Source organism: Saccopteryx leptura, chromosome 2 (assembly GCF_036850995.1).
Source record: "Saccopteryx leptura isolate mSacLep1 chromosome 2, mSacLep1_pri_phased_curated, whole genome shotgun sequence".
NCBI classification, from domain to species: domain Eukaryota; kingdom Metazoa; phylum Chordata; class Mammalia; order Chiroptera; family Emballonuridae; genus Saccopteryx; species Saccopteryx leptura.
This window is the reverse complement of record NC_089504.1, coordinates 239714269-239728915: the sequence shown is the minus strand read 5'-3', so window position 1 is coordinate 239728915 and position 14647 is coordinate 239714269. Positions and strand designations below refer to the sequence as shown.

The following is a 14647-nucleotide window of genomic DNA, read 5'->3' as shown; positions in this document are numbered from 1 at the left end:
TTATAAAAGACTATGGGGACTTTCTCAACCTTGATGAATCAAAAGAAAACCATGATTGATTGTTACCCCCATTTTTTTTTTTTTTTGCTACAATATACTAAAAGGACTGCACTGCCCACCCCACCCCCATCCATGGGGCATGAGCTCTGTCAAATTCAGGGGCTTGACCGAAGTCCTGGCAAAGCCCTCAGCCGCCCACACCCATCACAGAGCAGAGCGGGCTTCACCGGCTCGGGGACCTTAGGACCATTCAGCTCCCAAGGACTCAGCCCTCTGGAGGCAGGTGGGAGGCAGAACCGGCAGCAGGGAGAGAAACCTTTGACCCAGCCTGTTTATTTGAGTTGGTCTGACTTCCAATTCCCTCCAGCCGCAAGAACCAAAGTCAGGCCCTGCTCACGTGGGGGAGGCAGCCCCAGAGAGGGGTGAAATCGTGCATCATCTCCCTTATTCCTCATGACAACGCTAAATGGTTAAGAATTCTTATGCCTGTTTCAAAGGCTGGAACACTGGTGGGAAAGAGGTTGCATCAAGTTCCTAACAGCCCAGTGGTCCAGCCAGGACTCACACGCCAGGCTCGGAACTCACAAGCCTTCCTAACTGTGTCACTAGCTGACCCAGCCAGACAATGACTCAGGAGCCCCGCCCCCTGACCACGGTGGCCCACATTCTTTATCTGTGTGCCCCAGTGCTGGGCACACGGCAAAGGCTAAGACACTGATTACGGTTGAAACAAATCCTGCTGCTTCCCTTCATGGCCTCTCTGTAAACAGGCTGCAGGAGGAGTCCGGCGCGGCCAGTCACCCCAAACCTGACCCCACGCTCTTTCCAGAAGTCTCCCAAGGGAATGAAGAAGCCACTGCCTCTTCGGAGCCCTCTTGGCAACACCACACATTATTAGTTGGAGCCTGCTTTGCAAGGTTTCTTCTTCAGAGCTCATTCCCTTCTCTTAATGGGTCGTCAGTGTGACAGGGAGAGAGCTTCCGCGAGCGACATGAGCACTGCAGGATGGGTAGGGACAGCAAGACCCCATCTGAGCAGACTGGAGGGGGCACCAACCACGAGCTTGCTCCGCTGCTGTGCCGCTCGCTCTCAGCCAGACAGGAGAAGAGACTAAAAGTGCCCCCTCTGCCCCCCTGCCTCCCCCACCCCACCCCCGGAGGTTCTCAGCCTGCCCAGGATGCTCCGCCTTAACACAGAACACAGTTCATATTTGTTCCCCACCACGGCTGGGTCAAGCCTTGACTCCTCCCTGGGACTCAGTTTTTCCTGATTTGAAACTCGAGATGATTAGACTGAGGTTCCAGTTTGCACGCCCCCTATAGCTCTTTTCCCGTGATACTTGAGCCAATCGTTTGGCTTCTCGGCTGAAGGAAGATGGTCAGGCAGCGCCACCTGGTGGCCATCAAGAGTCATCAAGAAGAGGCCCCAGTTGGATGGCGCCCAAGGCAATCAATACTGAGAGGGAAAAGCAGAGGAAGTGTTTGTCGCCGACCAGCTCTTTGACCCTAACTTTTTCAAGCAAGGAGTCTTGGATTTAAAGCTAAAATACAGGCCCGCCACTCCATTCCTCTGCCCTCCTTGGCGATGAGAGCAGAAGGTCTCTAGAAGGGAGAGCCTGAAAAACAACGCCAGCCAGTCACCCAGGGTGTCCTGGTATCGGATTACAAAGCCTGTCCGCCCCGTTTCTCCTCAACAAAGTACCAGACCCAAACGGAGAAGGGGAAGACAAAAGTGCTAAAGCAAGAAAATGATCAGATGATGGGGCTAAACCGAGTTCTGTTCCTGAGGACAGGGCTGACTGACGTGGGGCTGGGGGGAAGGAGGCGGCTTCCAAGTGAGGAGTGAGGTCACGAGGGAGATCTGGGCTGAGGCATTCCACGTGCAGAATCCCATGGGGATGGTGGAGGAGCGGGCTCACCGGAAGAGAACCACAGCCCCCCCTCCCAATGAGTGTGAGCCTCTAGGGCCACTATCCAGACATCACTCCAAAGATAATGAGATGGAATCCCTACCCACAAAGAGCTCACAGTCTGGTGGGGAACCGACAAGAAAAGCGGGCATGCAGGATACTGCAAATTAAAGCAACGTGTTTTAGGTGAGACTGACGTGAGTTCTAGCACAGGCTCAACCTAGTACCAGCTGTGTGACTCTAGGCAAGTTACTAAAGCCTCTCTGGGCATGTCTCACCTTCCAGCCCTTTCTTCCTTCCCCTGACCATTTGGTATAGTCCCTTAGACATAGCCCCTCCACCCAAGTGCTGTGTGACTGGGCCAAGAGTAATTAACTCTCACCATAATGTGCACAAGACAAGGTCCCTCCCCCGACCTCTTTACTGATATACTATTCGCACCCCCTACCCAAAAGAAGTTCTTTATGTCAGACTGAGAGCTCTCCTGATGCAGAGCATGCGTGTATTAATTTTACCTAACACTCATTATTTCTTGCGTGGTCTTTTACCACAAGGGTTAGTAAACTTTTCATGTAAAAAGCCAGATAGTAAATATTTTAGGCTTTCTGGGTCATGCAGTCTCTGGCACATTACTCAGTTCTGTCGGTGTAGTGTGAAAACAGCCCTAGACAATTTGTGAACAATGGGTGTGGCCGTGTTCCAATAAAACTTTATTTACAAAAGCGAGCAGAGGCTGGATTTGACCAGCAGGCTGTAGTTGGTCCAGCCCCGTTTCAAGAGAGACAACACTAAGTCCTTAGAGGGCGGAGGTTAGGGTAGATATGTTTGTTTATCTGTCTCCTGATTTATTTTATAATGAATGTAGGTTATTTACTTTAAAAAAAAGATGTTGAACCAAAATACAAAGGCATCTCAGAATGTCTAGGGTAAAATGATTCTAGTCGCCTAGTATTTCCATATCTGGACCCTAACTATCTGGAAGCAAATGTTCTATGACCTCATAAGGTCTCTCCTGGGGCAAAGCTCCCAGAAGCTGCTCTGACCACTTCTGGCCTCTGAGTCCCAGGCCCGTCTCTGCGCTCAGCAGCGTGGGTTCCGCCTTGTCCTGGCCTGCAGCTGCGGGCACAGGAACCTGGAGGGGTGACCCGTCTGCGCCCGCTCACCTGACATGTGCACGTTCCGGAGGCAGGACAGGGAGGCATTGAGGCGGGCACATTCCTCCTGGTTGGCTCCGTATTTCTCCACGGTCTCACACACCTGCTCATCCGTCATCTCCAAGAGGTCCTCCAGACTGAGCTGGCCCGGGGTGATCTCCTAGGGACAGAAAAGGATGATAAATATGTGTCCATGCCTAGAGCAGAGGAATGCCGTCTGGGCCTCCATGCTGCCCTCTAGTGGCACCTAACCCAAACAGCCCACGCTGTGCAGATGGCTATTTGGCCTCATAGTTGGGTCTCTGATTTGGGGGTCAAGACAGGTTTTGGTTGGATCTCAGCTGTGTCACTGATTAGCTAGATGACCTCGAGCCAATCGTTTAACCTGTTTGAGCCTCACTCTACTCGTCTGTAAAATGGGAATCTTAAATGCACATACTGTGTAGGGAAGCGCATTTGTTGAGGACATGGCGCTCCATAAATGCTGGTAGTTAATTGTATGTCTCCCCGTGTAGCTTCTAAATTCCTCATGAGCAAGGCTCCAATTTATTTACCTTTGGAGGGCCCTCCATGCCTCCTGCTCAGCTAGTACTGCAGTGACTGGTCCCCAATTCAGGATGAACTCAGAGCAGAGCAAAATGGACGGCCCAAGTGTCCTGATGGCTGTCCTCCACTCTCAGCTAAATGTCTTGGGCAGGTGTCCCTTTAGGGCTGCCAGGAGCCATCCCCCTCTTCCCAAAACGATATGTCCCTGGACACCATAATATGGATACAGCTTGAAATTTGTCAAACTTTTATATTTATGCATCTACCAAAAAAAGAACCTTAGTTTTATAGCACTTAATGGTATACAATGTTTCTACCTTGTTACAATTATTATTTAAATAAGAGTTTCAGCCTGACCAGGTGGTGGCGCAGTGGATAGAGCATCGGACTGGGATGCAGAGGACCCAGGTTCAAGACCCCAAGGTCGCCAGCTTGAGCGCGGGCTCATCTGGTTTGAGCAAAAGCTTACAAGCTTGGACCCAAGGTCGCTGGCTTGAGCAAGGGGTTACTCGGTCTGCTGAAGGGCCCCAGTCAAGGCACATATGAGAAAGCAATCAATAAACAACTAAGGTGTCACAATGAAAAACTGATGATTGATGCTTCTCAACTCTCTCCGTTCGTCTGTCTGTCCCTATCTATCCCTCTCTCTGACTCTCTGTCTCTGTAAAATAAATACATACATACATACATACATACATACATACAAGTTTCAGATAACTAAGGATGGAGATTCTCAGGCAATACATGGAATACTTGTGCCCTCTTGTGGCCATATCTGTGTATTACAACAAAATCAGACATTTCCCCGCCCCTGAGCGCGCACACACACTAAATTAGTAACCAGGAAGAGGAAAACTGCATAGCGCAAAAAATTCTATCCAAACAAGAAAAAAGATGCAGGGCAAAAGCCACGAAGCCCAATTGGTACCTTCGCAACATAGTAGGACAGGGGACAGAGAGAGAACAATTATTGAGTGGTGAAGAGGCTTTCTCAGATAGGGACACATTTCAGGTAAGCCCCACTTCAAAAAAAGTGATGGGCTGCCTAACCTGTGGTGGCGCAGTGGATCAAGCATCGACCTGGAACACTGAGGTTGCTGGTTCAAAACCCTGGGCTTGCCCTGTCAAGGCACATATGGGAGTTGATGCTTCCTGCTTCTCCCCCACTCCCCCCCCCCCAGTCTAAAATGAATAAATAAATAAATAAAATTATTTATTTTAAAAAAAAAGATGACGGGCCAGGATCTGAAAGTCCAAAATGAATCCATTCACAAAAAGAATGGTTCCCAACATAAAAGAATTCTCCTTGCTGCAGTATATACTTGTGCATTTTAATCTTAAAATGTATCCCCCAAAATATTCCATTTACACTGAAGTTTAGGGTAATACACACACAAATCACAGAAAAAATGACAACAAAGACGGACAAAGCTTAACAAACCTGGGCCAAAAGAGCAGATGCACTTCTATTGCATAAAATAATAATAATAATAAATGGATGTAGCATTGTTTTAAATGCTTGTCATGATTTTCTTTTTAAGAGAAAGGTGACATAAAGTAAGTACTTTCATCATCACCGTTAGCCTATAACTAGGACACTAAAATTCAGAAAAGGTAGACCACTGGCCCAAGGTCACACAGCAAGTAAGTTCCAATAGAGGCAGTCTGTCTTTGGAGCTTTCTCCACACTCCCAGTTCTTACAGAGGAAAGGGGGCCTCTGGTGGACGCACAAGTGAACTGCAGACAGACAGCTGGTACCCCAGCCCTGTCCGAATGCTCTGGCTGGTGGTGAGGCTCGGCTCCCGATTCTCGCTGACTAAGGGAAGGACCAGAGCTAGGTACCTGCAGGTGAAGTTAATACAAATGAGCCAGGCTATGAAGCCTGGGAGCCTGTGGAACCCAAATGGGCAGCAGAATTCAGTTCGTCACCAGACATGAATTCAGTTCCGTGTGGTAAGCAATTCCAATTTTTCAAGAGAAGCCCAAAGATCTGGGATTTTGTGCAAACTTTCAACTTTTAAATGTTAACTAAAAAGATTTTTTTAATTTTTCCACTGATTTGAGAGACAGAGCAAGAGAAAGGGAGAAAGGGGGCGCAGGGAGAGAGGGAGAGAAAGAGAGAGAGAGAAGTATCAACTCCCCATTCCACTTAGTTGTTCCATTCAGTTGTGCACTCATTAACTGCCTCTCGTAGGTGCCCTGAGTGGGGGTCGGAACCATGACCGTGGCATGCTGGAATGATGCTTTATCCACTGAGCCACCCAGCAGGGCTTAAAAAAAAATTTAAACACCCTTTTAGCCAAACAAAAAAATGTGTGTACACCAGATACAGCTTGAGGTCACCAGTTTTCAACCCTTGGTCTGGAAGATTTGTCTCTAATTTGTCCCATCTGATAAATAAATGGCCTCAAAAGATTCTGAAAACCACACTAGGCCATGCAAATCAAATGTATTATCTGTACTTATCTGGGACCTTTCATATCAAGGATATTCACACCCAACTGCCATCCTGGGAATGTAATAAAAGAACACAGAAGCGCACTTGCACACCAAGAGCCATACGTGGCTGGTGGCTACCACATTGGACAGCAGGACATGAAACATTCCCATCACTGCAGACAGCTCTGCTGGGCATTGCTGGTCTACCAGATACAGTGATTTGGCCAACGTGACTGAGTTCACGAGCACCAGAGCTGGATGGGTCACTCTTAATGATCCTTTCAGAGAGGATCTCTGATGCCTTCATCCAATACGTATTTATTGAGGGCCTACTGTGTGCCAGGCACAGCCAAAACCTGGCTGCCTGAGGGACTGGCTGCTGGTCAGGGAGGGGGGGCAGAGGGCAGGGGCCGCCTCGGGTCACCTCCAGGACTTCCTTGCGCACGTTGACAACCCGGAACCAGTGCCGGAGCTGGGGGAAGCCGTCCAGCTCTGCGTTGCGTTCCTGCAGGGCCACCTTCTTCTTGCAGGACAGCTGCCGGCTGAAGTACTTCACCAGCTTGCTCTGCAACAACACAGATGAGGACACGTCTCAGAGGCACTGCCACGGGGAAGAGGGGCAAGGGTCTCCCCACTGTCCCTTTCCCGCCCAGACCCCATCCAAATCCATATTCTAAAGGAGGGGGGTCCCGCATGGGTGCCACTGCAGTGTGTGTGTGGGAGGGAGCTCCGGACTGCATCCGTGTACATTTCCAATGTTCTTGTCCTTGGACCCAACAAGTCCACTAGCAGGACTCATCCGACAGACACTGCGCCCCGTGCCGAATGACAGGGGAGAGCAGCAATGTTCAACCTTGGTCTCCCTCCCCACTTTGCTGAGAAGACTATTTCAACTTTTTGGAGGGAACCTTCCTTTGTTGGCTCCCAGTCCATTAGTGCAGGTGCCTATACCTCACCCCACCCCACCCCACCCCACCCAGGCTGCACTGGGAACAGTGAGCTGGGCTGGGCCGCCGAGAACCTTCCCCGAGCACGCAGAGCACAGCCCTCACTCCCCACTGGAGTTGGCAGCGGAATGCCATACAGGCCGAGCACTGCCACCCGGGACAGCCCACCTGGGACTGAATCCCTCTGGAACGAATCATAAAAGCGATGTTCACGTTCACATTAATTTTACTCACCTTACTAATAAAATGAAAGTTGTCATTCTTGATAAGCCTATAGTCTGTTGCAACAATGGTACAACGATCACATTAATCTCAGGTACCTGGACCATTTTCCATGCGGAATCTCAATTTATCACTTAGAATAGAAAATGTCAAATATATATATCATATTTTCTTTTACTCTAATTTATTTCCAAATGAATAGGGTCTGACCTAGTTAAGACTCCTAAATGGGGCTCTCAATTAAGCTCTATAGAATTCTCACATCTTGTCTTTTATTCTCCAGCTTGTTTTAAGCATTTTCTTTACCGAGGTGTAGAAAACCACACAAAAGAAATGCACTTTGACCTGTTTCCATCGTTCTTGGAGGATTCTTTATTTTCTAAAAGCACAACAAATTTTTCAATCTCATCTTGTTTTTTCCCTGCCCGAGCTCTGCAATCAGTCATGTCTCCAAGGGGCACTGGCTCCTCTGAGCAGAAAATGGTGTTTAGAAGCCAAGATATTGGTACTCAGTGTGCTTACTGATGATGGGATGTCATTGTTTCCAGTTCCCTATGGAAACAGCCTGGGCCTTATATGTATGTATGTGCAATGTATATGTAGATACATAGGTTTAAACCTATATTTATCTTCATTTATAGGTACTGATACCTGATCACTCTAATCCCAACCCAGAACCACAGGGTTTGTTTTTTCCCTTCCCACACTTGTTCCATTCTTCTCAGACAGCGACAAAGATAACCTGCGCTGTATCCATTTTCTCAATCTGCTGAATTTAGCAAATTTCCCAACTCCACTGGCCACTGCCCTGCTTGGGTGTGTCCTTCATGGGCCCTAACCCCCAGGGACCACCTGTTTACCCCATCCCCACTGCCTGCCCTGTGGAGATGTTCATGTATATCTGATTTGTAGACAGTTTTCTTACTTTGCACCTGTTTATCTTCAGAATAAAAATTTCCAGCCTTGGCCTGACCTGTAGTGGCGCAGTGGATAAAGCGTCAACCTGGAAATGCTAAGGTCACCAGTTCAAAACCCTGGGCTTGCCTGGTCAAGGCACATATGGGAATTGATGCTTCCAGTTCCTCCCCCTTCTCTCTCTCTGTCTCTCCTCTCTCTCTCTCTCTCTCTCTCTCTCTCTCTCTGTCTCTGTCTCTACCTCTCCTCTCTAAAATGAATAAATTTTAAAAAAATTTAAAAAAAAAGAGAAAGCTCCATGTGATAGGGGCACTCTCTGGTAAAAAAAAAAAAATTTCCAGCCTTGGCCAGGTAGTTCAGTTGGTCAGAGCATGATCCCACTGCACCAAGGTTGTGTGTTTGATCCCCGGCCAGGGCACATACAAGAGTCAACCAATGAATGCATGGATAGGGGAAACAATGAACTGATGATTCTCTCTCTCTCCCTCACACACACATGCACACACACTAAATAAATAAATAAATAACATTTAAAGATTTTAAAAGAATAAAATTTTTCTTTTATAGCTACTCCTTTCCTGAGTTCTGTCACCTCTTTTCCAGATCCTGACGTGTTCTTAAATCCTACATCTAGGCACACTCTCAACTCAGCTTTGGTTTCACACACTGAGAAGCAGATAAGAATGAAAAATCGATTTCATCTCTGGGTCAAACGTCTGAAATGGTAGTCCACCATGTGCCTAGCTGAGCACATGGGTGTGGCTAGTGCAGCTAAGAGGTGCGATTTTACATTTAATTCAATTTCCACTTAAATTTAAAATGGAAACTGTGTAAAAGGTTTTTCTGTTAAACATAATTTCATTGTTTTGGGGAGAACTACATCTCCCTTTACCTTTGAAATGTTAGCACCTGGATCAAGATGAACACTAAGTGTAAAACGCACACTGGATTTCAAAGAAAAAAAATCATGGGAAATATCTCATTGACGCCCTGGCCAGATAGCTCAGTTGGTTAGAGCATCGTTCCAAAGCACAGAGGTTGCCGTTTCATCCCAGTCAGAGTACATACAGGAACAGATTGATGTTCCTGTCTCTCTATCTTTCTCCCTTCCTCTCACTAAAGTCAATTAATAAACAACCAAAAAAAGTTTTTTAATCTCTCATTAATATTATTATACTGATTACATGGTTAAAGGATAATATTTTTGGATATACTTGGTGAAATAAAATATAACATAAAAATCCATTTCATCTGCCTCTGTGGCTACTAGAAAATTCAGAATTACACATCTGGCTCACATCTGTTGCTCTCATTATCTATCTACTGAACAGTGCTGCTCTAAGATGTTATACTAAAGAAACAACTCAGAATGTTCATGAAGCTTGGCTCCAGCTGATAATAGCCATGAAGGATTGAAAACAACCCAACTCCAATAATACGGGATGACATAAATAAATTACAGTGTATTCATTTGATGGGCATGCCATTAAAAATAATATATAAAATATATAAAATATTAATAATGCATGAATAATACATAAACATTTTGTAAGCTGTGTGTGTATAAATGCATAGAAAAAGCCCTGGGAAGATAGATAAGAAAACGTTAGCAGTAGTTATTTCTTACAGTAAGATTACAGGTGTCGATTGTTTTCCTGTTTGCTTCTCTACAGCAAAATATTAGAAAATATAATGCCTATATAAATTACCTGAATAGAAATGGGAAAAAATGTTTGAATAGGCTTGGAGACTATTTTTTTTTATTTATTTATTGATGTTTTAGAGAGAGGGGAAAAAAGAGAGAAAAAAAGACAAAAAAATTATCTGTTCCTGTATGTCCCCTGACCGGGGATCAAACCAGCAACCTCTGCTGCATCAGGGTGATGCTCTAACCAACCAAGCTGTCCGGCCAGGATTTGGCAACATTTTTTTTAAACACTGGGCTATCCAGTGTTGGTAAGAATGTGAGAAGCTATCGAGAATGCCACCAAAGACATTAACATTTTAATATTCACACACTTGGATTCTGCAACCGCATGTCTAGGAATCTTTCTTACAGAAAAACACAAATGTGTGTGTGTGTCCATGGGGTAAAAGGGTGGCTGGTTCCTGCAGCAACGTTTGTAATTTCTAAAACTTGAAAACAATTTTTAAAAAAATATATTTACAGAAAAAGATGAATGCATTAAAGCATATTCACAGAACAGAATATTCTCTAAATTCCGTAAGAGGCAGATTGACATAGCCAAGGTTGTGGGTTTGATACCTGTTACGAGCACATACAGGAAGCAACCAATGAATGCACAACTAAGTGGAACAACAAATGAATGCTCCTCTCTCTCTCTCTCTCCTTCATCTTTCTCTCTAAAATCAACCAATTAAAAATATATTTATAGCCTGACCAGGCAGTGGCGCAGTGGATAGAGTGTTGGACTGGGATGCGGAAGACTCAGGTTCAAAAACCCGAGGTCTCTGGCTTGAGCATGGGGTCACTGGCTTGAGCATGGGATCATAGACATATGACCCATGGTCACTGGCTTGAGTCCAAAGGTCACTGGCTTGAAGCCCAAGGTCACTAAATTAAGCCCAAGGTTGCTGGCTTGAGCAAGGGGTCACTCTCTCTGTTGTAGCCCCCTGGTCAAGGCACATATAAGAATGCACTCAATTACGCCCTGGCCGGTTGGCTCAGTGGTAGAGCGTCGGCCTGGCATGTGGAAGTCCAGGGTTCGATTCCCAGCCAGGGCACACAGGAGAGGCGCCCATCTGCCTCTCCACCCCTCCCCCTCTCCTTCCTCTCTGTCTCTCTCTTCCCCTCCCGCAGCCGAGGCTCCATTGAAGCAAAAGATGGCCCGGGCGCTGGGGATGGCTCCTTGGCCTCTGCCCCAGGCGCTAGAGTGGCTCTGGTCGCGACAGAGCAACGTCCCAGATGGGCAGAGCATCGCCCCCTGCTGGGCGTGCCGGGTGGATCCCTGGTGGGCACATGCGGGAGTCTGTCTGACTGCCTCCCCATTTCCAGCTTCAGAAAAATACAAAAAAAAAAAAAAAAAAGAATGCACTCAATTAACAACTAAGGTGCCTTCTTGTCTGTCTGTCCCTATCTGTCCCTCTCTCTGACTTTCTCTCTGTCTCTGTCACAAAATATATATGTGTGTGTGTGTGTGTGTATATGTATATGTGTGTATGTATATATATATATGTATTATGTATATATACACATATATATTTACAAATATAATATTGTATGTCCACTACAACTGAACATTTTAATTTAAAAATATAGTATTTACTAAGTGTATGCCAGGCACTGTGTCAGACTCTGGAATTTCAATAAAGAATAGGATTAACCAAAAGTTGACCTTCTTCCTGATATTGTTAGCATAGAGAATCAAAGCCCATCCTGAATTTCTGCAGAGAAATTAGATATGGAACCTGCACCCAACCGTTACCACTCTTTGTAGCTAGCTATTCTAGCCAATGTCAGGACAAGAGAGACCTTCTCAGGAATGACTTTGCTCACCACACGGGAAAGAAAAGCCTGCAATTAAAGGCCACGTGGACCTCTCAGAGCCTGAGACAGTGCCGGTTACTCTCAGTATGTGTGCCTCCTTAGTACCGATTTAAGTTGAGGGCTATTAAGAATTGGAAAGAAAAAAGAATAGAAAGGTACAACCGAGAACCAGAGAACAAGAATGCCGTGGCATGACTCTTTCCCTTGGTCTGTTTTCACCTGTGTTGTAAGAAGAGGCAGTCTCAGGAAGGAGCTGGGGCTGGGGCCGAGGCACTGGCTGCAGGCTAACCTAGGCTCCAATTCCCACTGAACAGGCTCGAGGAAGTTTCAAAACTGCCCTGTTCAACCTCGGCGTCCTCATCCGGGAAATGCAAGTCAAAGTGCACCTACTTCATAGGAGTGTGGGAGGGTTAAAAGAGCTCATTTATGCCAAAGCAACCCCAAAGACTCTCTCAGAACACCCCAGCAACAGTGCTGGCATTGTGTTGCGTGAATTCACAAGCATCTTGCACAGTTAGCTTGGAGGGGTATACTACTGAGATCTACATTTTACAGATGAAGGCATTAGGCAGAGAGGTGTTGAGTCGTTTTGTTCACCATCACACAACTAGGAGGCAGAGATCTAAGATCCAACCCAAGCCCCATGGTGTGTGTGTGTGTGTGTGTGTATAAGATAACTTTAATTTACTTGAATTTTTTAATAAACACATGCATATATTTTTCTTCTAACAAAATTAGAACATTTCAGATAAGGCCAAAGCTCCCTCTGACCACTCCCATGACTGCTGACTCCCCTCAGCCCAAGAAATCATGAAGAAACCCACTGAGACCAGTCTGTCTCTCCAGACCTCTTTCTATGCACTTTCATACATACACACAGAAACTGCCATGTGGTTTTATGTCCAGGGTTTACTTTCTTTTATTCTTCACGTAAATTGTATCATGCCGTATGCATTTTCCGGAAGCTTACTGTTTTTCACTCAAGTAGTAAGCCTCGGGGATCTTTCCTGTTAGTTCCCAGATCTCACTCTTTTCTTTTTGTCTGCATGAGGGATCACTTTGAAACCAGGGTCACAAGCCCATGATGCACACAGTTCTGTGCGGTTTGCTGAGGGTCTTTGTCAGCTACGACAGAGCATTTCCACAAGCAATAGCCACAACAGCAGCCACCATTTACTACACACTTACAGTGTCCCGGGCACTATGTGTCAAACGCTCTGAATGTGTTTGTTTGTGTTTCAGTCCATGCAACAATGCCAGCTGGAAGGCTGGGCATCTGAGCCCACTCTGTGAAAGAGGGCACTGACACATCCTTTGCCCAGATCCACAGAACTATTTAACTCAGGGAGCCAGAGCATGACCTCAAAGTTCCCTCACTCTACCAGGCTGCTGTCCTTAGGAGTTGTTCACGGGTCCTTCCCACTGAACTGGAAACCCAAAAGTCGGGCATCGACCCCGCAAGGGCAGAGAGGGTCCCACTTATTTTAGGATGCCTTCCAGGAATTGTGGGAGAATTTAGCACCTGAATTCCCATTCTGAAGCTTTGGCAAGTCATGTCAGCTCCCTGAGCCTCCATTCTCTCGTCTGTAAAATGGGCACACATCACCTTTCTTTATAGACCTGCCGTCTGTGTAAAAGACAAGCTGAGTCCTCCCCACATACACACAAACACCATTTTCTAACTAGATGTTGAAGGGATGCTTGGATTCTGGGGCAGTGTTCCCAAGGTCATGCTGAGACCTGACTTACGCCTCCCAGGAGCAAAAATCAAGGGGTGTCTCCACTGTGATGCAATAGCCAGTGGGGAGAGAGAGATGGATTTGGGACATGGATGGAGGGGGGAGGGCAGCCACAGGTCCAGGTCTTCCCCTGAGGCAAAGGGACAGAGAATCGCCTTTCGGAAAATGAGAACAGCTAGCCGGAGCTGTGAAAATCCCCGCCAACTGCCCAGAGCATGAAACTGGACTGGATGGAGAAGGAGAAGCACTTCCCAGAGACCTTGGGACTCAGCGGCCATCCCCACCAGGTCCCTAAGACTGTCAGTTAACAAGGGTTCTCTCTGAGCCAATGCTGTGATAAGCACTCTTTATGAATTATCTATTTAATATGCTTAGTGACATGGCTATATAGGACCAATTAATTCCTCATTTTGCAAACGAGAAAATCAAAGCCCAAAAAGTTTAAATAACTCTCCTAGGGTCATCGAGCAACTACAGAGATGAATCAGTATTTAAACTCAAGTCTAACAAACTCATTTATTGACACACAGAGAATGTCACGATCTATTGTTAAGTGAGAAAATACAGCAGCCAAAACAACAGGAACAGTATAATCCTATTTCCTGAGTGAATATGTGGGTTGATGTGTGTGTATACATATATACATAATAACATATACAATATACATATAATATACTGCTCACAAAAATTAGAGGATATTTTATCACTTCATATTCATTTTGAAATATCCCCTAATTTTTGTGAGCAGTATATATAGATAATATTCACATGCACATATATGTTTAATATTTAATGTGTAATAAAATAGATTAAGTATATTATACTGTGTATATAAAATAATATATAACATATATAATGCAATAGATATTTAATATGCACACAGAGAGGGACTCGAAGGAAATGCTTCAAAGTGTTAGCCATTGTCTCACCGGGTTATTACAGGTGAGATTTATTTTCTCACTTCCATGTACATGTACCCTCTACATTTTCTATAAGCTTAAATTGCCTATATGATAATCATTTACAAACCTAATGAAAACCAGGTCTCAGCTGACAATAAAGATGTGTGGGACCTTGCACCCATGTCAACCATGATGTTAAATACGTTCTCAATATACATAATACATAAATGATAGGTAGCGTACATGCCGGGTATCCTGCCAAGCACTTCCCACATAGTACTTCATTCACTCCACCGTCACCAGCGCCCGATAAGGTGGCAGTTTTCCGATGAGGAGACTGAGGGCTGAGGAGGGAGCAGCTCTCC

The 14647-nt window shown here is 45.8% G+C and overlaps 1 protein-coding gene across 1 annotated transcript in view; it reads right to left on the bottom strand.

Moving 5' to 3' along the window:
* Window positions 1–14647, bottom strand: part of KSR2 (kinase suppressor of ras 2) — a 301392-nt gene that overhangs the window by 220461 nt on the left and 66284 nt on the right. Inside the window, exons 2-3 of the mRNA XM_066370811.1 lie at window positions 6474–6614; window positions 3073–3223 (exon numbers count right to left, since the gene is read on the bottom strand). Of these exons, the coding sequence (XP_066226908.1) occupies window positions 3073–3223; window positions 6474–6614 (292 nt within the window). The remainder of the gene's footprint in view (window positions 1–3072; window positions 3224–6473; window positions 6615–14647) is intronic.